The following is a 21,692-nucleotide window of genomic DNA, read 5'->3' as shown; positions in this document are numbered from 1 at the left end:
CGAGGCGCAGTCCCATCTCTCCTGTGTACGGGTGGGTTCTGTCCCTAGTCTCGGAGGGGGGCTTGAAGGTAAGAATATTTTATTTTTTTTTCTGTCGCGTTGTTCTCTTCTGCCTCGTCCTGCGACGCCGCCACCTGCCGGTCCCTTGTTCTCGCGGCTTCTTTCGCCTGTCGGCGCAACTCCGTCCTCCTCGCGGCGTATCCTGGCCCCTCGAGTCTATCGAGCTCCCCTCGCGCAAGGACCACATTTCTGACTCCCACTCCGATCATTTGCCTACAGGTCATGTTGTTGCTCAGGTCCACTCTCTCTTCGAACACTCGTGCCTCTACGGATGATGCTGGCGCTGGGGTCCCCTTCGGATGCATCGTGACATCTGACAACTGGATTTCCACTGGTTCGTCCTCCTCGGAGTCATCTTCCCCGTCCTCCTTCCGCTCGGCTCTTCGCTCGGTACGTTCGGTGTGGCTCACCCTCCATGCCGTGAACAGGCGCTTTATCCACCCTATATTCTTCTCTCGTTCCTCTGCCCGTGCCTTGGTCTTGTCGTTGTTTCGCACCCATGTCTGTATGGCAATCGAGTCCCTACCCAAAGAAAGAAAGAAAACAGACAACCCAAGGGAGGGATGGGAGGACGGCACGCCGCCACCACACAGGGATTTTAAGGAGAGGTGTGTGGTGCGCTATCCGTCGCCCACCCTAGGGAGTCTGCCTCTTCCTATCTCTCTTCGCAGTCTCTCGCCGATTCTCGCTGCAACCTTCATGCCACCTCGCGGTCGTCCCACCCTCGTCGTTCTCTCCCTTGTCACTTCCTCCTCTGACGCGTTGTTCTCTTCTGCCTCGTCCTGCGACGCCGCCACCTGTCGGTCCCTTGTTCTCGCGGCTTCTTTCGCCTGTCGGCGCAACTCCGTCCTCCTCGCGGCGTATCCTGGCCCCTCGAGTCTATCGAGCTCCCCTCGCGCAAGTCCCTACCCAGAGTTGTGCGAGGGCACTTGTAAAATTCTTCTTGTTGCATTAGCTGGCACTGGTCTGCATTAGCCAGCCGCTCCTCGCTGCTCGGTGTGAACAGAGCAGCTGGGAGCTCCGCGACTCGAGATCCCTCGAGAGCTCACGCGGAGTCGGCTGGGGCTATACCAGGCTTTGCCTTCGACAGCGGCCATCTGGTGAGCGATGCTGCTTCTCGCTGCGCACCTCCTCGTCACGCCATGCCGGCACCACGCAACGCCGATCTCTATGGCAGAGGCCTTGGAGGCGTTGCCACGCCGCGAGCTGCAGGCGCTTGCCAAGCAGAGCGGACTGCGAGCGAATCAAAAGAGTTCAGTCCTCATCGCGCAGCTCAGTGGAAGGAATGGCGGCGTCTGGCCGCCAGCAGGCGTGGCCGGTGCACCCGTGGACCTGCCGGCGGCAGAGGACGAAGACCTGCGCTTGCTCTCGCGGAGAGAGCTGCAGGAGGTCGCCAAGCGGAGGGGCGTGCGGGCAAACGCAAAGTCGAGCGAGATCATCTCGGCGCTGGAGTCGCTCCGTCACGCCGACAGAGCCGCGCCGGAGCCCGACCCGGCACCAGCACCGCCAGAGGCTGCCGCGCCGGTGGAGGCTGCGGACGTCGGTCTCGATCTGGTGGAGCGAGCCCGGCCCGCGGTGCTGACGCCCGCGCCGTGCGCGGGCGGGCGGTGGCAGCCGATCCGGCTCCGCGGCCCGTCCCTCGAGCTGACTCTGCTCGTGCGGGACGTGGGCACGCCAGTCGGCCGGCTGGATGTGCCTCCTCTGAGCATCGTCGGGGAGAGGCTGGGCGGGGCGGAGGTGGAGGCGGAGGTGCTGCCCGTGCTGGAGCTCGGGGAGGAGGAGGTGGCGCTCGCCGCGGGGTGGGCGTCCACGCTCACCGGGCTGCTCGGCATCGACGAGCCCGGCCTCTTCCCTGCTCCGGCTCAGATGCTGCATGCGGACGGCGTCTCGAGCGGCTCCGCGGGCGGGGCCGGCGAGGCGGCGGTGCTCTTCTGGCCGCAGACGGAGGTTGGGGGCGGCGCTGGTGCGGCGGGCGAGCGGCGCGCTCTCGACGCCTTGCGGGACCCGGCGCAGTGGGAGAGGCTGACTGCGGACCCGGGCGGCGCAGAGCCGCGCGCCACAGAGCTTGGCACTGCAGAGCTTGGCACTGCGGAGCCGGGCGATGCAGCTGCGTGGCCCGAGGACGGCGAGGGGGAGCCGGTGGTTGTGCTCGAGCACCGGAGGCCGGAGTGGGTTGCGCTCACGCCCACGCTACGGCTCTCCCGCGGTGTGGCCGGCTTGGCGAGGGTCAACCCGGACCGGAACGAGCAGAGCGGCGTCGGCGAGAAGACGCACCGCAACCCGAAGAACGCGCTGCAGGAGGCCGCCTATCGGCGCGGCCTCCCGCCTCCGAGCTACGCCTCGGAGCAGCTCTCGGAGCAGGTCTGGGCCGCGACCCTCTCCCTCGAGGGGTACGGGCACTTCCGCGGCGAGCCCGCGCCGCGGAAGCGGCTCGCAGAGATGGCTGCGGCGCGGCTCGGCCTCCGCGCCGTCGAGGAGGGGGCGGAGCCCCCTGCGGCGGCGGAGCCCCCTGCGGCGGCGGCGGAGGAGCCGGCGGTGCTGCCGCCCGGAGGAGTGGGCAGCCCAAAGGCGCGGCTGGGCCGGCTGGCGACGCGGGCGGGCGGCTACGTGGCCTACTCCGTCGAGCACCTCGGCCACCAGCTCTTCCGCGCCACCGTCCGCCTCGCCGGCATCGAGGCCGCCTCCCCCGCCGCGTGGCCGCCGGCGGCAGGCCTCGACGCCGCCGGCGAGCCCGCGCGCTCGAAGAAGCTGGCCGCGCAGAGCGCTGCGACGGTCGCACTCGGCGAGTGGGGCGACCAGCTCGCGCTGCTGTGCGAGCCCGGCGCCGACGCCGCGGGGGAGGAGGGGGAGGGCGGAGGCGCAGTGCTTCGGCTCGCCCTCCCTCTCCGCGCGTCGCAGTGGCGCGGCGCGGCGTGTGCCGTCGTGATGGCGCGCGTCCTGGCGCACGCCGCAGAGGTGCGCCTCCTCCGCGCCGACCTGCTCACGCTCCTGCCCGCGGCGTCGGTGCCTTCCTATGCGACCCTCTGCGGCGCCACGACGCCGCGCTCGATCGGCGGCGGCGGGGAGGGGTCCAACGAGATGTCCGCTTGGGTGGGCAACGCGGTCTTGGGCCTCTGCTGCAAGGTGGCCGCCGTCCTCGCCCTCGGCGCGCCGCCGCGGCGGGCGCAGCAGGTCTTCTCCCCGCACTACTACCGCTGGCTCGGCACCAGCTGGCTGGCGGGGCGGGTGCGGTCGCGCGGGTGGGAGAAGGCGCTCTTCCTGCAGCCGTGGGCCGGCGAGAGCGGCATCACGCGAGGGGGGGCGAGCCCCGAGACGCAGAAGGAGGTTGGCGAGGCGGTCATCGGCGCCGTCTTCCTCCACAGCCTGGCGGCGCACGGCGTCGACCGCGCGATGGAGGACGCGTGGCGCCTCTGCTCGCGCGTCGTGCTGCGCGGCGAGGGCAGCGTGGCAGAAGGGTGGGGCGAGGCGCTCGCCGTGCTCCGCCCGCGCCTCGTCGCTCGCCGGCCGGGCCCCGTCCGCGTCTGGGTCGACCTCCTCTCCCTCCCGTGGCCTAACCCTCGCCCTCACCCTCACCCCAACCCTAACCCCAACCCTGGGTCGACCTCCTCTCCCTCCCGTGGCCTAACCCTGACCCTCACCCTCACCCCAACCCTAACCCCAACCCTAGGTCGACCTCCTCTCCCTCCCGTGGCCGAGCGAGCCGGGCCTGTTCGCCTCGGCCGCCTCGCGCGAGTGGGAGGGGCAGTCGCTCGAGTTCGTCGGTGACGGCGTCCTCCGCGTCCTCCACTCGCTCCACCTCCTCGAGTCGCTGCCCGGCTCGACCGAGCGCGGCGTGCGGGCGGCGGCTCGCATCGCGATGGAGAGGAACGAATTCCTCGCGCGCCGGATCTCGCGCGTCGTCGGCACAGACGGCTCCTGGCTGACGAGCAAGCTCCGGCTTGCGCGCGACGAGGTGCAGCGTTCGATGGCGGAGCAGGACCAGCTCCAGCTGGGCGACGAAGAGGCGTTTCGGCTCGACCTCGCCGCCAGCTTGCCCGACGAGAGCACCAAGGTGCTGGCCGACGTGCTCGAGGCGCTCGTCGGCGCGGTGGCGGTGCAGGACGGCCTCGAGCGGGCGGGTGCCGCCTTTGCCCAGGTGGTCCTCCCGCCCCAGTGCGTCGTCGACGAGCTCGCCGACGGCAGGGTCGCGGGCGACGTGACGCAGCTCCCCGCTGGCTCCGGTGGTGCCTCGAGGTGGTCCGCTTCAGCATGATCACTGATCAGGGTGGGCTCGTCTCATGTCTGTATGTGTGGACTCGTGGTGGTTTCGTTTTTGACATCTGTCCGTACACAAAAAGGCCAGAGAGCTCGAGCGGAAGCCGGCGGTGAACTCCAAAATTTGCTATAACCTATGTGTCCTGTCTAGTAGGTGGCGCAATGTGATATCTCTTCGTGTTCTTCAGCACCGACCGGACGTTGGCGGTAAGAAAGGGCGCGCTCGGGCCGATGTGCTGCAGCCCGACGAGCGCGCCGCGCAGCTCTGGTGCGTGGAAGAACGCGCGTGCCGCCGGCCGCAGCGACAGCCGCTGCAGCAGCACGCACAGACGCGCCGCCAGAGACTCGTCGCCGTCGCGCGATGCGCCGTCGCGCGAAATCACCCTGGCTGCGACCCGGAAGAAACGCGGCGTGCAGAGTGCCTCCACCGCCGCCTCGGCGACGGGCCGTGGCGCGGCGAGCAGCGCGAGGAGAGAGGCGGACGACGCCATCGCGAGCGGCGGGTGGCCACAGCCTGCGGCCTCGACCAGCTCTGCGAGTCCGAGCGACAGCAGCTCGCCGCGAGCCGCGCAAGCAGACTCCTCCTCCCCTCCCTCGAGCTGCAGCGCCCGCACCGCCGCCACAGCATCGCTCACCAACGTACCGCTGCCGCCGCCTCCCGCCCCTCCCGCCTCGCCGGCTTGGCGCAGCGAGAGGCGCAGCAGGAGCAGCGCCGGCAGAACCCGCGCCGCCGCAGGAACGGTCCCGGCCGCAGCAGCGGTCACCGCCGTCGCGGTCGTCGCGACGGAAAGGGAGGAGGAGCGCGTCTCCTCACTAGCCTATGGCCGGACACGGGCCGCTGAAGAGGGCAGAGGTGGCCTCGCCTCCCGCCGCCCCTCCGAAGCCCTCGCCTGCGGCGCGAGTCTCTCGGACAAGTGGCGCACGAGCCGCCTCTCCCACTGCGCCGCCGGCCGCGCGCCCAACCTCGCCGGAGGTGGCCCGGAGGGGGGAGCGTCCGCGGCGTCGGCCGTACCTCTGCCCGCCGCGCCGCCGCCCGCCGCGCCCCACAGCAGCTTGTACGCCGCCACCGCGGCAGGGTCGTCCAGAGGCAAAGAGACGCACAGGTCGACCGCGCCGCCGAACGCGGCGTCGTCCAGGCTCGCTCCGTCCAGCGGTGCCGCCGCCCCCGTCGGGAGGAGGAGCGCGGTTGCGAGCGCGCGGCTGCGTTCTAGCCGACCTTGCAGCGCCTTTTCCCGCAAAGCGGCGGCAGAGTCGGCGGCGGCGGCGGGCGGAGGTGGAGGCAGTGCCGCTGGCGCAGGCCGTGCCGCGCGCGGATCGGAGAGGCGCGCTGAGGTGGCAGCCTGGCAGGCGGCAAGCTTTGCCCTCCGCCTCTCGAGCTCCTCGTGCCTCGACTTGAGAAGCGAAGCGACCCGCTCCAGCCGCTCCACGTGAGCACCGGCGCGTGCCTCGAGCGCCTCGCGGCCACGCGCAGAGAGGCGAGAAGCCTCAGCTGCCAGGAGAGCGCGCAAAAGTGGCTCGTCCGGCGCCGGCGGCTGCTGCGCGGCGCTGCTCTCGGCCACTGCAACCGCCGCTTCACGGCAGGCGACGGCCGCCTCACGTGCCGTCACCTCGTCGTGCCGCCGCTGGAGCGCCCGCGCCGATTCGGCCAGCGCCTCGTGCAGCGAGCGGAGCTCCGACGCCGCGGAGGCGAGCGTTCGAGGCTGCCCTGCTGACTCCAGCATCTACCTAGGTACACCGGCCGGGGGGCGCCCAGCCGGTGGGACAAAAAAGATTGCGCTTTGTTGTCGCGCGATGCGCTCCCCAATCCCGTTCCCCTGTGTCCCGGATCGTCCTTCCGAAATCCTGCTCGTGCAGGTAGGGACCCTGTCCTCCCCCCATCCCTGGTCGGGTGGTGTGCCGTTTCTTTCTTTTACACAGCGAAAGAGGTTGCCACGGAGGGAGGACTCGCCGTCTGAGCCTACAGTGGGTTGCGGGCATTAAGAAAACAGAATTTGGCGGCACGCCGCCGTTTCTAAGCCTTTCCACAGCCCTCACCCACCCCACGCCGTGGTTTCTTAGCTCCGGCCGGCACTCAGGCCAGAGCCGGCCCCCTAAGGATTTTAGGTAAGAGGTAAGCTGCTAGCTGCGGTCCGCGAGGGCGATGCCAGAGAGTCTGCCGCCGAGTCGGCTCTCTGGATGACGGGAAGACGCACACACGCCTCCATCTCCACTCCACTCAGAACACCGTAGACTTGGAAAGTGACAAGTGCGCGCGCCGCAGGCGAAGAGAAATTTTGAGCTGGGGCCGCTCCCGTTCACACTCGAGACTCGTGTCTGGCTGGCCTTTTCTCGGGGCCGCGCCTGCGGCGCGCCGTGGTTTCTTAGATTTTTGCGGAAATCTCTTGGTAGGGTTTCTTAATGCGACGTTTTCTTAATGCCCGCAACCCACTGTAGCGCAGCGCGAACTCGCTCTGAGCCTAGCGCAGCGCCTCGGACACCACCATTTTGGCTCGCCAACAAGCCCTAAAGAACCACAAACGGAATTATATCTGCGTTTGTTTATCATGACCATTTGTTGTGCATCCCGGGGGGTCCTCAGCAAACGAAGAAGCCTCGCATTTTACCATGCGGGACGGACCGGCGGGAGTCTTCGGAGCGCGAGCATCGCCGTAGGGCAGCAGCGCCGCCGCCCGACGCTCTCATCGAGCGCAATGTCGTGCTGCTCCGTCTGCCGCAAGCCCAAGAAGACCACCGACGAACGGCGCGACGAGGCGTACCAGCTCGAGGGCCTCATCCCCGAAGGCCCTATCACCTCGCTGCCGCACCTCGGCCGCAAGGTGGAGGCCGGACTGCAGGAGCGGATCCTGCCAGAGTCGATCTATGCCGCGGTCATCATCATCACGCTCGACACGCGCGGCACCCCGCCCGAGCTCGTCACACGCGTCCTGCCGCTCGTCTTTGTGCTTGTGCTGGCGCTCGCCGCGCAGCTCCTGTTCGCAATCTACCTCGACCGGGCCGTCTGGCTGGTGGAGGGCGACCTGGCCGACAACTGCGACGAGACGGAGCAGCTCATGCGCTGGGTGGCCACCTTCACCTTTGTCTGCGTCGTCTTTGCCGACGTTGGCAACACTTTCGAGATGCACGAGTGGTTGCAAAACATGCCGAGCGAGTGGATGCACAAGCGGCTCAAGTTCCGCTCGTACGAGCTCTCGGAGCGCCTCGTCACCAAGGTGCTCCCGGGCGCAAAGTTTACGCCCGTCAACAGCCCCGCCGTGAGCCCTGTTGCCAGCCCCGCAAACAGCCGCTCTGGCAGCCCGGCCATTGTCGGCAAGTCTCGCCGGAGCCGTGCGCCAAAGCCGGCTCCACAGCAGCCGTCGGCCGAGGAGGAGCCGCCGTCGGATGCGCCGCTCTCGCGCCTCTCCGTCGACCCTGTCGACGACGACGGCGTGCCGGTCGACGCGCCCTCGCCACCGGCCTCGCCGCCCGCCTCGTCGCCCGCCGGTGACCGGCGCTCTCAGGGCGACCGGCGCTCCCAGGGCGAGTCGCGGCGCTCCCAGGGCGACCGGCGCTCCCAGGGCGACCGGGGGGCGGCAGAGCGGCGCTCGCAGGGCGCGGGCGGGCTGCCGACGGACGACGCCGGCCCGTCGCGGGCAGAGGAGCGCGTCGAGCGCGCACGCACGCAGAGGCGAAAGAGCCGCGTGTCTGCGGCCGACCCGAGCCTCAGCGCGCCGCTCAACCCTCCGGCCAGCCCGCCCGCCCCCGTCGCCGTGCCTCTGTCGCCTGGCGCCGGGGAGGACCCCGGACAGCGCGGCTCAATTGCGGGCGCCATCTCGCTCACCATCACGAGACCGCTCACCGGCCTCACGCGCATCGAGCGGACCGGCTTCCAGATCATGCTCCTGGTCAAGTTCGTCGCCTCGGTCATCGTCATCATCTCCGGATCGGGAGCGGTCGTGCGCTCAGGGAACGACTTTGACCTCATTGTGAACTCACTCGCCGCCGTCTTCATCGTTGACATACCCGCCCTGGCCTACAAGGTTTGTGGGGCCGTGATCCGCTTTTTCATGCCGCCACGATGGGACCGGCGCATGTCGCACAGCCCAAACACGACTGCCCTCCGCCCTCGCACGCAGGTGTTCCTGCCCCCGGCCTTCAAGCGGCTCATCCAGGACATGCCGCCCTTCTCCAACCCCGCGCGCGAGGAGGCCAAGAAGTGCACCTGCAAGTCGCTCATCAACCGCTGCTCCTCTGCGATTGCGGCCAAGGTCCGGATCGCCTTTGTCGCGCTCTACATCTACATCTACTTTGCTCTCTGCGTCTGCATCTCGTATTTGCTCGTCCAGGCGCCGTGCTTCCGGTACACACCCAGCCATCGGTGCCGGTGCACTCGCGCGATGACCGTGCGGCGTGTGTGGCCCCACCCTCGCAGATCCGATGGTGTGGAGGCTGGGACAGCTGCCCGTGGTGGCTCGCTTGGCTGTGCAAGGGAACCTATTGGTGCTGGTTCGATGACGTGGCCCAAAATGCCGGCTATAATGCCAGTCTATTGGGCGACAGCGACCTGTGCGTGTTCCCCCCGCCACCAGCGCCGTCGGCGCCTCCACCGTGATGTAGCTGCGATGGACTCGCCACGCCGCAACGCGATGTAGAGTACCACCCGTTGTGACGTTGCGGGCTCGGGCGCGGCCGCGGCGAGGCGGCCCGGCGCACACCGAGGCGGGGCTGAGCGGGATGGCGCACCTGTGCGCTGGGCCTAAATGTATTGCCGGTGGGTGCGCCTCGTGCGGCGAGGGAGAGCCATGTGTAGTGATCTCGGGGAAGCCGAATGCTCCATGATTCGGGATGGGCGCCTCCGAGAGATCCAAGACCCAATATTGTAGAGGAGGTGAGGCCAAGCGGAGCTCGTTTTCTTCCTTTCGCCGAAAGTGTTGCGGCGAGGGACACTCCAGCGCCTCTCCACAGCAGTCTCTGTCCGTGGCAGCTATTACGGCCCCGAGAGCAGCACCGCCGCGCGCCGCGCGACCACACGACCCTCCACACGCGGGAGGGCAGGCTGCTCCACCGCGCCTCCATCGCCGCGCAAGCCGCCTGCGCGTGCACACTGGCACAGAACACCCCGAGTGCAAGAGACGGCAAAAAGGCCGCGCGCAATCGCTGCGTCGGCCTGACCTGGCACGCCCGCGTTGTCTCTCAGGGAGACTGCGGCCGGCGCGTGCGGCAGCTATGTCGTTGAGGTGCGAACCAATGCGCCTTCACGCTCCCCCCTCAACGCTGCTGCGTGGCTGCTGAGGTTGAGAAACGCTGTGCGCAGGCACCTCATGGGCGAGGTCGCCTCTGGCGACGTGGTTGGCAAGCTCAAGGCCGCCGAGGCCAAATGGCTCGCGCTCACGCCGCACCTCGCCGAGAGCCTCAAGCCGATTGCGGCCCAGGCGGTGCGTGCTGCCGCCTCTCTGCCTCTCCTCTGCCGGCCAGCGGCTGTGCATTCTGACGGCGGCGGCCTGAACAACCCCTCCGACCCGCTACCCTCACCCCCACCCGCCCCCCTCCCCGCCTCGCCCGCAGACCAAGGTGCGCGAGACGTACGAGGCATTCGCCGCAGCGCAGCCCGAGCTGCTCAAGTCCATCATCGGCCGCGTCGAGAAGGACCCGCTCTGCACCGGAGTCGTGCCGACGGTGGCCGCGGCGCGCGACCCGAGCCAGTGCAAGTACACGGTCGAAGGGACGCTGGTGCACGACATTATGACCAACGTGAAGCTCCTCGAGCGGCGCGAGGCGTCCGCCTATGACGGCCTCGAGTATAAGCTGACCGAGGCGGAGAAGAAGAGCATCATCACAAACTCGGTCGCCTTCCTCTCGTCGCAAAACACAAAGGCGACGCACGCACGCACGCGGGCCGCGCCCTTCACCCCCCTCTTCCCCTCCCCCCTCAACAACTCCACCCCCTTCCCTCCTCAGGTGCTTGCCGGCCTCAAAGAGTCGCTGCCAGCGGAGAAGGTCAAGGAGCTGGAGGCGGAGGTGGCGTCGAGCATGGCGAAGGTGCGCCGCGGCCACAGACACACCTAAAATCCCTCTCTCTCACGCAACACACCCCACTCACGCCCCTCACCTCAGCCTCGGCAACACACCCCACTCACGCCCCTCACCTCAGCCTCGCCCGTCGCAACCAGGCGGTCGCCTCCGTCAAACCCTCTGACCTGCCAGACTCGATGCCCTTCAAGGATGTGCTCAAAATGCACTAACTTGGCTTCAACTTTTGCGCACGGCGAGGCTGTGGAACTTGCTCTATCATGGGGGAGAGGTGTGTAGTCTGAACCTTGAGAGCGCACGCCAGTGCGGTGTGGCGGCTCGTGATGGAGGGGAGAGGTGCGGTCCGGTTAGTCCACAGCGCACATCTCCAGACACCAGAGACCCTGGGGCTCGTGGCTGCGCCACAATACGTAGCAACGTAGGGAATACACGGTGAAAAAAATTACGACAACGCATGCGCCAAGCTCATATTAGCTCTCAATTGTCAATAGTAGTTTACCTGCTAGTTCTCCGCAGACCGCAGTCCCAGTCCGCAGTCGCCACGACACGCTAGAGTCGCCAGTCGGGGCCACGGGCGGGCGCCTCCAGTTGTTCTCGCACAGCGCGGCAGTGCGCTAGAGCCTAGAGTCCCATAGTCCCGCACGGTAGTGTGCTCGGGACGCAGCAGAGTCGGTGCACCCACGCGCTCTCTCTGGACTCTGCCCACTCACCCGCACTCTACACATGTGCATGCACATGTGCATGCACAGCATGTGCATGCAACATGTATGTCACTAGAGCCGTACCGGACCGGTCCCGGTGTGCGCCACGCCACGTGCTACCTTCTATCCTGCACCTGCGCCACCATCCGATCGAGTTTCTGGCAGAACTTGCCACCCTTCTGGATAGGCATGTCCATCTCGTAGAACGGGTTCTTCAGCACGTAGTCAGCATAGTAAGTGTACACCTGCGGGCGCGTGCTCTCTCGGCGGGAGTGCGCGCCCTCTCTCGGAGGCACTCGCAACGCACCTCTCGCAGCACTAGGTCGAGGCCCTTGGCGTCGGGCTCCGCCGTGAGGAAGAATTTGATGCCAGTGGGCGAGTCGAAGGACTGCAACAGAAAGCCTGTGGCAGCACAGCGCGGGGTGGGGGCTGACCGGCGGGGGTGTCCTGCTGTTGAGGTGCGCCCACCGTCCGCCTCGAGCAGCTGCATCCCGGATGAGGGCCGGCTGGGCGCGAGCTGGCCCATGATGAGGGCGAGTCCGCTGAACGTCGACGCCAGCTGCATTTGCTCGTTGGTGTCGAGCTTGGCCGCGTTAGGACTGAAGTCCTGTTTTGGCGGGGGATGCTGTTGGCTGCGGTGGAGGTGCGCGGATCTGCGGGAAGAACGCACTCTATGGAAGATGAGACCACCAGCACGGTTGTTGATATAGAGGGAGAGGAGATTGCCTTCGCGGGCGGGGCGATAGGCCATCGTCGATGCCGCTACTGGAGAGCACTTCACGGCACCAAATCGACCATCTCGGGCGACAAGGAGAACTTCTACAACACGATCGCCCAGGCGCTCACGGCCGACAACAAGCCTGACCCCAACGGCTGTGGGCGCGTCAAGCTCCTCGACTGGATCCGCAAGCGACGCCCTGACCTCCTACCCGTCGCTCGCCTCATCATGGGCACGCCCAGCTTCATCCGCCTTGTCAAGGCCGAGGGCGCCTTGCGGCTGCCTTCCGCCGACGGCGACGACCTGGACTTCTCTGCCGCCGATTGGGACCCACTCAGCCTCGAGTGCCCCGACTACAACGACCCCAACTACGCCAAGTCCGCCTGCGGGGTCATCCAGGGACGTGCGCTGTCCACCATCCTCAGCGTCTGCTTCCTCCACGACATCTGCCACGCCGTCCAGGACAGCCCCGCGCGTACTGGGGGCAGCTGCCCGCTGCCCGCCCCGGGTTTGGACTTTCTGGTGTGGTATGGTAGTCTCACGCAACCCACCTCGAGACCATACCCCCCCCCCCTGCTGACAGACCCAGCCTCCCGGAGACCGGGGATGGGCGGTCAGGACCATACCCCCCCACCCTTTGGGCCGCGAGGGTACCATACCCCGGTGGAAGGCACGTCGTGCAGGAAAACCCGAGCATGCGCCTCATCGGTTTTGCGGACGACATCTGCCAGAACGACGAGCCCTTGCGCGCCGTCGCCGCCTACTCCGGACCAAAGGGCCTCCTCGAGGCGCAGAAGAAGGGAGCGAGCGTCTTCGACGGCGTCGGCAAGTCGCTCATCTACTCGCCCGAGGGCGACCTCTCGTGCGCGCCGGGCTGGCTCCGGGGCTCGCCGGCGCACCGCGACAAGGAGGGCAAACCCACGGGGCGAGTGGACTGCTTCAAGGCCGTCGGCACCTTCTTTGGCGACCCGGAAGCCTGCAAGAAGGAGCTCACCGCGCACCTCAGGAAGAAGCTCGCGCCGCTCGACGTCATCGACACGATCGTCGACACTGACTGCGTCACGAACACCTCGCAGCTCCGCCTCAACCTCGTCCAACGGATTGCCTGCGCAAAGACCAAGTACATTGCCGGCATCACGCCGCCCAATGTCGCGTGCGACGCTCTCGAGTTTGCGCACAACCGCATCCGCAAGTCCTTTGAGAGCATTGCTCGCGCCGACGCCTCGCCCCAGGCGCTCCGCGACCTCGCGTGGCTCCAGGCACAGCTGCCGACCGAGATGGGCGGGTGCAACATCGATACCGCCTTCTCGCGAGCCGACAGCGACTTCTCCATGTCGCTCCTCAAGAACTGGCGCACCCTCGTCGCCCACAACCCCGACTTCGCCCTCGACGAGGCAGGTGCGTCCAAGTACCCCGCCATCGCCGCAGCTATCGCCACCTACGAGTCCGCCCTCTCGGACTGGAAGGAGGTGTGCGAGAAGCGCGCCGCCCGCGACAAAACCAAGTACCACACCGTCCGCGGCGGCTACCTGACTGAGTTCTACCCCAAGAGCGTCCCGCTCCCCGAGCCCGAGTCCCTTCCAGCTACCGACGCGATTCTCAATGGCACTTGCAAATCCACGTACCCGCGGCCGCGGGCGCTCGCTGCCATCAAGAATCACAAGGACTGGTTCGCGCACCAGGAGCTCGTCAAGGCGCGGGATGTGCACGTCAAGAACAACCCGTCCCTCGGAGACAGCGCCGTCAACAACCGCGAAGCCGCGCGCTTCGTCTCTGCCTCAACGCCTTTCGCCGGCAAGGCCTTCGATGTCCGTGTCGACGGTACGTACGCCACCGCCCTCTCCTCCGACACCCTCCAGGACGAGCTCCAGCGGAAGCTCGGCCTTTGGCTCTCCGTGGCGCTTCCCACCCTTCGGGTCGCGCTCGAGCGGGGCATGTCAGTCGATTTCTTCGGCGACTACCTTTACAACAAGGCCCACCACCGGCGGCCCCACGACGGCGTCCTCGCCGCCTGGGCGGACGCGATGCGCGCCCCGGCCAACGCGCCGGTCGTGCACGGCGACAAGGAGAAACCAGAGCTCACCCGGCAGTACAACGAGGGGTACAAGGTCGACCTCGCGGAACCCCACGCTGGCCCGGGAGGATGCGATGAGGTGAATGAAGTCAAGCTCTGGACGCCCCTCCTCAAGACCTCCTCGGCGGGCGTTGGCAACGCCTCGAGCGGCGGCACGCCCGCCTCCGTTGGCCACTCCTACGCCTTCGGCAACACCGAAGAGAAGGCCCGCCGCCTAAACATGGGCTGCAAGGCGCGCGGGCAACCCGGCCAACCCTTCGACCACAAGAACGGCCACGGCTACGTCAAGGCGCATCGCGGTTTCTACCACGACGCGATCTTTGTCAAGCGCAACAACTTCAACCTGCTGCTCCACGAGACGTTCGGCGGCGGCTTCTCGCCCACCGCCGTTCTCAAGCTGCGCCGCCTCGCGCGCAAAGTCGCGCGCGGCAGCGTCGACCGCACGGCCTACTCGCCCAAGTACTCGCTCTCTTTTATGTCCCACCATGCAGAGCGCATCTCTCTCTCTGTTGTGCGAGGCGTGAACCGCGCCATTCGCTCTCACCTGGCAACCCTGTCTGCACGTCTCGCGCGCGCGTGAACAGGGCTCCAGGCCCCAAATGACGTGTGAGTGTTAGAGTTGTTTGGTATTGCTAAAAATCTCTCTCTCTCCCAAATCGAGCCGCGTCACATCAAAAGATTGAATGGTGAACAAGTACAATGGCCGGCGCTCTCATGGGTGGGTCCCAGCCCCTGTCTGTAACACACGTGTCACCGAGATATTCACATATCTACACGGCGAGGTTGCAAACAGTGAATATGAGGTGCGACCTGCGGCATCCCTTTAGCGCTCACATGCAGTTCGAGACTGCGACCCATCAAGTCATCGAGTGGCTGCCAGTTCGAATCTCGTTGGGACCGGGGTTCGACTGGCTCCATGAGGCAAAATGGGTTGAGAATGATGAACAAGCACAACGGCCGGCGCTCTCATGGGTGGGTCCCAGCCCCTGTCTGTAACACACGTGTTCTCACGGCGAGGTTGCACACAGTATATGAGGTGCGACCTGCGGCATCCCTTTTTACGAGGGGAGCGACACGGAAGGACCCGCCCCCGCCCCTCGGGGCGGGGGCCCCCGCCCCCCCGGGGGGCCCTTTGGGGCCCCTCCAGGGGGCGACCCCTCCGGGGAGGCCGGCCATCCCCGTGCCGGTTCTCCCCAACCAACCCCGCCGGCAGCGCGAGCTGCCGGCCACATTGAGCGGTTCGTCCGCGTCGCGCACTCGTCCCAACCGGGGGCCGCAGACTCGTTCTGCGCGCCAACGGCTGGTGACGCTGTGTTGCCCTTGAGCTAGTCCTTCCCCGGTCGCCTAGCCTCTGCGCTGTCTGGCGGACGCCTGTATGCCATGCACGCGGACCACGCTTGCGTGGATACGTGGCTGGCAGGCTGACCCGTGTGCGGGGTAACCCGCGCACGGGGAAGCTTCACGGGTTCGAGCCGTCAAACATTGAGCAGCGGAGGTGTGCCGAGGGGGACCGGGAGGCGGTAAGCCGTCGTCGCCCGGCGCTGCATGCAGCACCGTGGCGATGGCGCTAAGAGGTTCCTCTTTTCCGCGCCCCCCCCGCAAGGCGCGCGATACACAATTGAACCAATGTCACACACAGTCGCGTGGGCGCCTACGAGAAGGCGTCGAGGTGGGCGAAGGGGGGAGGACGGCAATCGCCCTCACCCTTACGACGCCCACCCCGACACTCCCCGTCAACCCACACCTCCCTCTCAAGCGCAATTGCCCTGCGCTCCGCCTCCGCATCAAAGAATTCTACCCTTTTCCGCAGTCACTGTCAGACACCTAGACACCTACGCTCTATTCGGAGAGCTCTGCAAAGAAACAGGCTCCATCGAACTCCACACACGAAAGTGATAGACGTCTTCAAATCACACAACGCTGGAACGATTTCAACGGAAAGCACGGCCCCTCAGCCCAAAACTCCTCCTGCCTGACTCCCCCATGGCTCAACCGGGTTAAAGCAAACAGGCACTGGGCAGACCCCTCCCCCCCACACACCTCCCGCACGAACAGGAACGAATAGCCGGACACAGGAACGGCACAGCTCAACGGTAGAAATCCCACACACGACACACGAACACTCACCTGTCGCACGAACGGGTTCCCAGAGCCGGACGCAGGAACGGCACTGGCCAAAACGCACCCACACCTGACGCACGAACAGGTACGAACAGCCGGACGAAGGAACGGCAGAGACACACACCCAGCCGAGGCATCTCAGAAGGCCGTCGAGGGGAAAGGGAGTTCGCTACTGAACGGCCGAAGCGGTATCACTCCAGTTCACGCCCGCCGACCCCGATGCACCTTATTACCCGAACCCCCTACCTGCAAGCCCACCGAGAGGGGTAGGGGTCAGCCTTGTTCAATTAAACAGTCACGAGTTCCACCGTAGCGCGTACCCAAGCGCGCGTGTGTGCGACTGCAGGACTGCAGCGCTGCTCTCCTCTCTGAGCGCCTGCTCGCCGAAAGAGTCGGGGTCCGAGAGAAAAACAAATTGTCGCTGGACCGCGCACCCCCCAGGGCTAGGGCTCTCTTGCCCGCAACCCGATCCCGATCATCCGGCCCGCTGGGTGCGCTTCTCAGCTCCCCGGCCCTGGATGTGTGTGAGGCTACTAACTGAACTCCAAGTGCTCCAAACCGCCGTGAAGCTGGTTTTGAAATTTTGCTGTGAAGTTGGTTTTGAAATTTACTCCACCTTGAAGCGGAGGGTTGGCAGGAGCTAAAGGTCAACATCCTCTTCGGCTACGACAATGTGAACGTGATCTGGTCCTCACGGGGTTGACCCGTCTCCTCCAGATCGAGATGGACTCCATGGACGGCGGAGCAATATTTCTTCATTAATATCATTAATTGATGCTTTTTGCACGGCTGAGCCCCCCTCCCCCCCCTCGGCCTCGCCCATTCCCTGCCCTCTCCCGCCACGCGCCCCGTCCGAGCCCTCCTCCGCTCCTCCTCACTCCCCTGCCCGCCACACGGTTGATATGGCACACGTGACCACGCCACCTCGCGCGCAGGCGGGGAGGGACGCAGCACGTAACGAGTGGTGGGCTTGCCCACCCCGGAGTGGTTCGACCCCACACGAATCCGAGACGGTGACGGGATGCTGTCGTACGGTGATCTCAGGCCCAGTGAGGTAGTGCACGAGACTATCCCGGATCCTGCTGAACAAGCTCCTCTTGTAGCTCGATCGGTCACACCGCCATCACCGTCGAGGAGAGGGGGGACGATAACTGCTTCGGCAGCGTGCACCTCGTAATCGGCGAAAGTTCTAGGATTGCGAGCGAGTGCTCGCAATCGGAGGCATGTTGCTAGGATTGTGAGCCAAGCTGCTCGCAACCCTAGAGTTTGCTCGGATTGTGAGCGCGCTGGTAGTAGTCGTAGGCGTCACCAGTCACCTTGTAAACGGAGCTGCTCTTAGTCCTAGAAGATGTAGGATTGCGAGCGTGGGTGCTCACAATCGCACAGAGATGCTACGATTGCGAGGAGTGCTGCTCACAATCCTTCGACTTCTAGGATTGAGAGCGAGGCTGCTCTCAATCCTAGCCTGGTAGAAAAGAAGCTTCACCGCCAGTCCCCCTTCCCGCCCCCTCCCCCCCAAGTACCCCCCCCCGCCTCTTTCTCTATCTCTCTCTCTCTCTCTCTCACCACCCAAGCCCCACCCCTCGTCGCTGGTCTGGACTTGAGCACTTGAGCACTGGATAGGGTCGATTCCGCGTGGTACGGGACCCCTCGATCGTCTCGCCCTCCCTCACTGGGGTGTTCAATGGGGGGGGGGTCATATAACAAACACGGTACAGGGGATCGAGCGACACCGCCCACAGTCCTACGACTTCTAGGATTGCGAGCGGGTCCCCTCGCAATCGGTGCGATCACTGTTTGGATTGTGAGGAGACCCTCCCGGCGCGCTCACTCACAAGCGCTCGCGGCTGGAGCGATTGGGAGCGCCCTCTGTCGCTCTGTGACTGTGCTAGCAATCCTTGGATCTTTGGTACGATTGTGAGCACCGCCGCTCAGAGTCCTACAAGATGTAGGATTGCGAGCGCTCCTGCTCGCAATCGGAGGCATGTTGCCAGGATTGTGAGCTAAGCTGCTCGCAACCCTAGACTTTGCTCGGATTGCGAGCGCGCTGGTAGTAGTCGTACGAGGCGTCACCAGTCACCTTGCTTGGGAGCGGAGCTGCCTGCTCTTAGTCCTAGAAGATGTATGTAGGATTGCGAGCGTGGGTGTGCTCACAATCGCACAGAGATGCTACGATTGCGAGGAGTGCTGCTCACAATCCTTCGACTTCTAGGATTGAGAGCGAGGCTGCTCTCAATCCTAGCCTGGTAGAAAAGAAGGTTCACGGGGACTGGCCCCGTGAAACTTCGTTCGACCATTGCGTGTGTCTCGCGTTGCGTGTCTCGCGGGCTCGTCCGGCGGCCGGGGTCTCGGGCTGACGGCATCGCTGACCATGAGCCCGGGTCCGCAGCCAGGGAGTCCCAGCAGGGATGCAGTTGCACAGCTTCTCTTAGGAGCGGGCGCTGAGGTACGACGCCAACGGCTCTCCTCCTTCCTGAGCGATGCCGGGGTATCATCGGCCGAGAGTGCCCTCGTTGAGGCCGGCTTCAACTCTATAGCACTGCTCAAGGCTGCTACATTTGAAGATCTCACTGCTGCAGGCGTAACGCCGGTGCACGCTCGAGCCTTGGTGGCCACAAACGATGGCGATCCGGACAGAATCACGATTGGGGACCCGCCCGAGGACAATGACAGCCGGAGCTCATTGCTGGGCCGAACCAAAAAGGTCGAGCCAGAGAGGAGGCGCTGCCCCTCTATGACCACACTCTGCCTCGGCTTTGTGTTGGTTTGTGCTGCTGTTGCTGCCAGCCCAGCGCGGCCCGGCCTGCAAGCCCGTGCTGAAGCGTGGTTGCTGCGTGGCAGCAGCAGCAGCAGCGGCACCAGCAGCACCAGCAGCACCAGCAGCACCAGCAGCAGCGCGGCTGCACGAGGAGGTCATCCAACAGGGACAATCAACGACGGCCGCAGTAGCACACGAGGTCACAATGGTGGCCGTGATAAGGTGGCCAGGACGCAGCGGATGGACAAGCCACATGCCGTGTCTGGAGCTCCCGTTCGACGGCGGATGCACAAGCCACAACCACCACTTCTTCACAGGCCACCACCGCCACCTCCTCTTTACAAGCCGCCGCCGCCGCCGCCGCCACCACCTCCTCTTTACAAGCCGCCGCCGCCGCCGCCGCCGCCGCCGCCGCCGCCGCCGCCGCCGCCGCCGTCACCAACACCAACATCACACTACGGCGCGCCGCTTCCCCGCAGTGGGAAGAGAGGCACTTCAGAGGTAGTGCCCAAGCGCCCCCGTTCGCCCTCGCAAGCGAGGCCCAATCGGCGAGCACCGGCTCAGGCTGTTCAACCGGGGCCACCGGTTGCGGGAAACAATAGCCCAGCACCAACGTCCGAGGGGGCCGAGAGAGGTGCAACAAACGCGGCGGAGCGGGAACGACTCAAAGCCGCTCGAGATGCAGAGCAAGCTCGCGGAAAGAAGCAGGGCAGGGAGGACAGACAGCGGCAACGCGAGGCGGCTGAGAAGGCGCGGGCCTTGAAGGCGGATCAAGAGCGAAGTGGCAGCATGGCGTCAAGCGCCCAAGGCACGCCGCAGGTGCAGCGTTCTGGATGGTACGTCGGGTCCTTTGCGCAGAGCTGCACGGCAACTTGCAAAGCGCACGGCTTGGTTTGCACCGAAGACATGCTTGCAGCACACAATGGCGATGTCAACACCAGCAAAGGTGTCATGATGACGGCAGGCCTGAGTCATCTGGGCTCGAAAATTGACCCGGACCGCTGTGACACGAAGTGGGGTGACGCTCCAGATACTCCGGTCATGGACGAGACTGGGTGGTGTGCAACATCCAAGAGCACACGCACGCATGGAACTTACAACTGCAAGGCGCAAACTTCACAGAACAAGATGCGCGTTTGCTACTGTCATACCACGGGCCAATCTGTGGACGTGCACCCACGGCCGCTGAGGTCGTCTCCGCAACCGCAATCCCAATCGCATCCGCAGCCGCAGGAGCCCCAGCCCCAGCCCCAGCCCCAGCCGAAGGCGCGCGCCGCTCGCAAGGCCAAGGGCAGGCAAGTGAAACAGTAACCGCGTGCTCGATCTCGATACGAAGAGCGCGCGCACATGGCCCCGGGCCGGACCGCGAGTGCGGAGAGCGCGAGAGCCGAGACGCGAGAGACGCGAGAGACCCCCGCGAGAGCGAGTCAGCGAGTCAGAGAGCACTGAGCAGAGACTGGCCGCGAGACACTCTCGCACTGAATACTCCTCTGAGTCCGCAGTCACAAAGACATGCACAGAGAGCAGTCGGGAGTGAGAAGAGATAGAGCTTAGAGGAAGAGTACAAGCGTGGAATAATTTCTTGATTCGCTGAGTATACAAACGGTCCAACGGCCACTGCACCTTATCAACACGCAAGAACGTTGATTATATTGGCATTGCGTCGAGAGTGTTGGTCCGCGGTCTCGCCCTCACTGCACCTGACATCCGACGGCGGGTGCGGCAAGCAGCGCGCCGCCCACCACGGCGCTCACCGACGCTCCGATCTTTTGGCCTGTCTGCCTTTGCTCAGCGTGCGCCTCGAGGGAACGCAAAGCCTATTCGTCCACAGACGCCAGCGTGAGGAGATGCTCTCCACGGCCCTCCTCTAACGAGATCGGTGCACCTCCGCCCACGCGCGGCGCGTCTCCGCAGAGACAGCGGGCGGCGGAGGCGGCGGCTCCCCCTTGAGGCGTGGCAGCGGAGACGACACCTGATCGCATCGGAGGATCGGTGGCGGTATTGCGCGGCGCGGGCGGGCGAAAGTGGGCGGGCACGCTGCTGGCAGATCGAGGGAGCAAGCACCGGCGCTAGGCTCTCGGGGAAGCTGCGCGGCGGTCCGTCGGGGTAGGAGAAGCCCGTCGGGGGAGGGGCCGCCGCCGACTGCGGCGGAGGCACCGAGTGCAACCCCTTGGGAAAGGCGGCACACGCTCCCGGTGCCGCCGGTGCCGCGTCCTTGCCGCCCGCCTCCCCCGCCGCGGCGGCAGCGGCGGCAGTGGCGGCGGCAGCGGATCCCATCGCTCCTCCGAGCGCAGACCTGCAGGTGCAACGGCGGTCAGGTGGGTGGGACGCACCTGCGCGGGGCGCTCGGGCTGCGCGGCCGCGGACTTCTTGCCCCCCATCCGCGCCTCGAGACGCGCCGCCATCGAGAGAGAGAGGTCTTCGGCGGTGGTCGCCGGAGTGCGGCGCGAGGTGGAGAGGGAGGCGACGCGCTCCGCCAAAAAGGCGTCGGAGCACTCCTGCGGACGCCGGGGGGAGGAGCGCGCGTCAGCCTCCGCCAGCTGCATCGCCGCGCCGACTCCCCGCTCCTGAAAGGCCGGGGGCGCCCTCCCCGCAAGCACGTGCTGCGCAAACATCTGCGTCTGCGCAAACTCGGACACAAACGGCCTCGCACGCGGCTCGGCCATGTCGACAAAGGCGGTGCGCTGGCAGTCGAGCGCCTCCGCCTCGTCGCCGGCGCTGGCGGCCGCCGCCGCGCCCGCCTCTCGCGCGCGCGGCAAGTCGCGGAGGAGGGAGGCGAAGAAGTGGACGAAGGCGAGCCGCGCGCCCTCGTCCACACCGCGCGCGGCCGCGGAGGCGGGCGAGCCTTTGGCGGGGGCGGGCGGGCCTTTGGCGGGCGGGGCAAGGGCGCCGCTCGGGCGGCCACCCTCCTCGGGGCGAAGGGCGCATGGGGCGGTGGGCGGGGCAGGCGGGTGGGCGGGGCAGGCCAGGGCGGGCGGGGCAGGCGGGGGTGGGCGGGGC

At 66.2% G+C, this 21,692-nt stretch overlaps 6 protein-coding genes across 6 annotated transcripts; 3 read left to right on the top strand and 3 right to left on the bottom strand.

Moving 5' to 3' along the window:
• Window positions 1–1,167: 1,167 nt before the first annotated feature.
• On the top strand, window positions 1,168–4,312 carry EMIHUDRAFT_110711 (hypothetical protein; the record flags this gene model as incomplete). The annotated part of the gene is made up of 2 exons (XM_005787986.1): window positions 1,168–3,573; window positions 3,728–4,312. The coding sequence occupies 2 exons, from the start codon at window positions 1,168–1,170 to the stop codon at window positions 4,310–4,312; spliced, it is 2,991 nt and encodes a 996-aa protein (XP_005788043.1).
• A 136-nt stretch (window positions 4,313–4,448) lies between these two features.
• Window positions 4,449–6,035, bottom strand: EMIHUDRAFT_227375 (hypothetical protein; the record flags this gene model as incomplete). Its single annotated transcript, XM_005787985.1, has 3 exons — window positions 4,449–5,132; window positions 5,382–5,514; window positions 5,707–6,035. 3 exons carry the CDS (start codon window positions 6,033–6,035, stop codon window positions 4,449–4,451), a joined length of 1,146 nt encoding a protein of 381 aa, XP_005788042.1.
• Window positions 6,036–7,004: 969 nt separating this feature from the next.
• Window positions 7,005–8,902, top strand: EMIHUDRAFT_227374 (hypothetical protein; the record flags this gene model as incomplete). Its single annotated transcript, XM_005787984.1, has 3 exons — window positions 7,005–8,330; window positions 8,427–8,650; window positions 8,749–8,902. 3 exons carry the CDS (start codon window positions 7,005–7,007, stop codon window positions 8,900–8,902), a joined length of 1,704 nt encoding a protein of 567 aa, XP_005788041.1.
• A 310-nt stretch (window positions 8,903–9,212) lies between these two features.
• EMIHUDRAFT_440921 (hypothetical protein) lies at window positions 9,213–10,774 on the top strand. Its single transcript, XM_005787983.1, has 6 exons — window positions 9,213–9,236; window positions 9,484–9,527; window positions 9,605–9,725; window positions 9,856–10,164; window positions 10,249–10,329; window positions 10,461–10,774. The coding sequence occupies exons 2-6, from the start codon at window positions 9,517–9,519 to the stop codon at window positions 10,530–10,532; spliced, it is 594 nt and encodes a 197-aa protein (XP_005788040.1). The 5' UTR covers window positions 9,213–9,236; window positions 9,484–9,516; the 3' UTR covers window positions 10,533–10,774.
• A 363-nt stretch (window positions 10,775–11,137) lies between these two features.
• On the bottom strand, window positions 11,138–11,772 carry EMIHUDRAFT_71104 (hypothetical protein; the record flags this gene model as incomplete). Its single annotated transcript, XM_005787982.1, has 4 exons — window positions 11,138–11,266; window positions 11,329–11,423; window positions 11,490–11,628; window positions 11,692–11,772. The coding sequence occupies 4 exons, from the start codon at window positions 11,770–11,772 to the stop codon at window positions 11,138–11,140; spliced, it is 444 nt and encodes a 147-aa protein (XP_005788039.1).
• Window positions 11,773–20,383: 8,611 nt separating this feature from the next.
• Window positions 20,384–21,358, bottom strand: EMIHUDRAFT_227369 (hypothetical protein; the record flags this gene model as incomplete). Its single annotated transcript, XM_005787981.1, has 4 exons — window positions 20,384–20,509; window positions 20,578–20,664; window positions 20,757–20,861; window positions 21,026–21,358. The coding sequence occupies 4 exons, from the start codon at window positions 21,356–21,358 to the stop codon at window positions 20,384–20,386; spliced, it is 651 nt and encodes a 216-aa protein (XP_005788038.1).
• Between the last annotated feature and the right edge of the window lie 334 nt (window positions 21,359–21,692).

This window comes from Emiliania huxleyi (genome assembly GCF_000372725.1).
Source record: "Emiliania huxleyi CCMP1516 chromosome Unknown EMIHUscaffold_139, whole genome shotgun sequence".
Taxonomy (NCBI): Eukaryota; Haptophyta; order Isochrysidales; family Noelaerhabdaceae; genus Emiliania; species Emiliania huxleyi.
The sequence above is the reverse complement of the archived record's forward strand: the minus strand, read 5'-3'. Positions and strand labels throughout refer to the sequence as shown.